Genomic DNA, 3,157 nt, shown 5'->3' on the forward strand with positions numbered 1-3,157 from the left:
GTTTGACGTTTCGTCTCCGGTTAACTATCATCAACTTTGTTTCTTATGGAAGTAATTTTTACTTTTTGTGTGATTTGATAGAGAATTTTTTTCTGATTTCAAAAATGTATACATCAATGTTTTTAATGCTTGTAAAACATCTTTTTTGCCTTTGTCTTAAGTAACGTACGTAAGTAGTTTCTTGCGTTTTTACGAATTAACGTTATTTCTTATTAAAACTAGATGATGTTACCATCAAGGGTAACTTTGTCAAATGTAAACTACCTATCTCTTACAGTTCCCGAGATCCCCATGGTGGCCTTTGAATTTGAATCACCCTGTATAGGTCAATTATTACACATTACACTAAACTGACTAAACTAATACTAATAATATGTAATAGGTACTATCATTGAATAAAGAGCTTTATTCAATGGTACTATTGAAGTTCAAAAAATTTAATTTGCAACAAGGTATGGATTATAAATTACGGTATTTTAATCTACAAAGTGCAATAAGCAAAGATAAAGAATAAGGAAGACGGTCAAACAAATCGCATTACAAATAAACACCCACACAAGGTCGCAACTTGCCAGACATCAACAACAATATACAACAGCCCTTTGTTCTAAAAATAACGTAAAATTTTGATATTTGTTATAAAGGAATGTTACCTATCCCCATTTCTATTATTTATTTCATAAAACGATAGGTAGAGGAGGTTACCTTTTGCAATTAATAGGAAAGAGAAACCAAATAAATTTCGAAGCAAGTGAACGATCTTTTTCTTGATGTCAGCAAATTCTTTTACAAGCAGGCTCTGTTTAACCTTGAAAGAGAATCGCTAAATGATTTAACATAGGCAACTTACATAGCCTGCTAGTTTTTTTTTGCTCGTAAATTTTTGTCTTTTGTTATCCCCATTACACAGTACTAGCTCAACGGTACTAGCCTAGTTAAAAAGTAAGAACAACTCCATCGCAAGATAAAAGCGCTTAGGTACCTATTTCATATCTTTATCGTATTTTTTACCGACTTCATGAAACTCTTGGTGGCACCCTCTGTGAGAAAGAAGCTACACTGTTGACCGCGATATTAGTCACAGCTGCGTAGTTTATTTCCATTTCTCCAGTTTACATGCCCATTTTTCAGAACTTCATTCACCACTTTTTTTATGAAAACTTTTGAGCTTCACATGAATTGCCAAAATATAGATAAGTATTCACGCTACCGATCCCATACATTCGTATTGCTTAAAATGCTCCCTAATTTTTGCAATTAATTCCTAAACTATGAACTCTTTTGACGCATGTTTTCTAGATTTTTTAAACATATATTAATGGACAAAATATCAGTTTATATTGTATGGAAACTATGCTCTGTACATCTATCTACCTAATGCATATTTTTCCGATCATATACACCCCTTGCTTATGGAATGGTGAATGAAGTTCTGAGGCAATGCACGCCCCATTGAATTACATGTGCATCACCAGTTGCCTATATTCTCTAAATCCAAACCTTAAAGTGGGCCATCCATCAATCACACCTTCCGTTCGTGTCGTGATAGGGTGGCATAAAAATAAATTAACTTTTATTCTTATCGTCGTCGGACTTCTCTGTAAAGTAATTCTTCAGTTGAGACATACAGGTTGAATTACTGTCGTAATATCTGGGTATGTGAACTTGAGCACCAGTGTAGGCGCCGTTGTTACAGTTACACTTATGCAAGATGTCACTTTCGAAAGTGTTATGGGAGCCGACCCATACTAATGATTGATGATGACCGTGACCTACTGTGCTGTTGTACCTATATCTGCGAGGATACTTATATACGACTAGTTGCCAAATTTTATATTTATGTACAAATTAAAAATAAACAAGTAAAACAATAACATTCAAAATTAGTGATATTTCGCAATCGCAATTGGTGCGGCAGCCAACTTGGCAAATGGGGCGGCGACAGCGACAGGTGCGGCGGCTACTTTGGCGACTAAGGGTTCCTTGCGTACAACCGCATTGAAACCGTTGACAGGATCGGCGGTGTAATCGACGATTCTTAGGGTACCATCAGATTCGGCGACGGAGTAGCTTCCTTCAACGTAATCTCCATTTCTAGATTCGTGTTGGCTTTTGCTGTCTCCAGTAAGATGGTCTTGGATGTCATAAGCGTAGGAGTATTGGGGGTTGGGATCGTATTCTTCAGCTACTACGGCTTTAGCTAATGGCGCTGCGTAGGCTACTGGTGCAGCCACTTTGGCGATGGCTGGTGCGGCGTAAGCTATGGGGGCGGCTCGTGCATATGGGGCGGAATAAGCTAGAGGTGCTGCTAACGGCGCGGAATACCCATGATAGCTTACGGCTGGTGCCGCAATAATTCCGGCATTTACGGCAGCACACAAAACGGCGAGAATTACTAACTATAAGAGAAAATATCAAACAAGGCTGTCTTTTGTAATTAACTCACCTGAAGAGCCATGCTGCTGTTGTGGTAGTTCACTTTGTTAAGTGTATTTGGATAATGAAATGGATTGGTTATGGGTGCTTTTATATTCAAGTTGGTAGCATATCTAGAACACATTTCGCCCGGCACGCCCTTCTAAAGGTCGTAATATACCGTCTACGCTCATTCTTAAATTACTTGAGATCTTTTGTAATCGTTTTTGTTCCAAATACTATCGACGTTATTGGTAGTCTTTATTTAACAATGCAAACTCGAACACGGTGGCGTGTAATGTAGGTGTTCATTAAACATTAACTTGATTTAATAACCAATTACGGCATTTCACCCCAATTGCGTTAAGCTTTCATATAATTCCACGTAAACATATCACGAATATACCCTTGTTATAACCTTAATGCTATACGGTATTTAGGTATAATGCAAGAGTCCTTTTGTCATTAAGTGTATGCTTTATCCGTCGGCTTCCCAATGATCAGGATTATTCGAGCCTTCAATTCAAACGGGCCAACGCAAATACTCAGAATACATGAAATTCAAGTACTTTGTTCTATTTAATTATATAAAAGGAACTTGCAAATAAGCAGCGGTACTTGAAATCGAAAAAAAATAACAAATAGATACCTACTCACTTTACGGACGCTTCAGACTATTGCTCAAGAGAAGCAAAAGCTATCAATTCATATTGCCCGTAAAGATTGTTTTCCACAAGTCTCG

At 37.4% G+C, this 3,157-nt stretch overlaps 1 protein-coding gene across 1 annotated transcript; it reads right to left on the bottom strand.

Annotated features, from left to right (window-relative positions):
- Positions 1-1,829: 1,829 nt before the first annotated feature.
- On the bottom strand, positions 1,830-2,550 carry LOC116167143 (cuticle protein 21-like). The gene is made up of 2 exons (XM_031482387.1): positions 2,447-2,550; positions 1,830-2,399 (listed from the first exon to the last, which is right to left on the bottom strand). Exons 1-2 carry the CDS (start codon positions 2,456-2,458, stop codon positions 1,884-1,886), a joined length of 528 nt encoding a protein of 175 aa, XP_031338247.1. The 5' UTR covers positions 2,459-2,550; the 3' UTR covers positions 1,830-1,883.
- Between the last annotated feature and the right edge of the window lie 607 nt (positions 2,551-3,157).

This window comes from Photinus pyralis, unplaced genomic scaffold (genome assembly GCF_008802855.1).
Source record: "Photinus pyralis isolate 1611_PpyrPB1 unplaced genomic scaffold, Ppyr1.3 Ppyr1.4_LG3b, whole genome shotgun sequence".
Lineage (NCBI taxonomy): Eukaryota > Metazoa > Arthropoda > Insecta > Coleoptera > Lampyridae > Photinus > Photinus pyralis.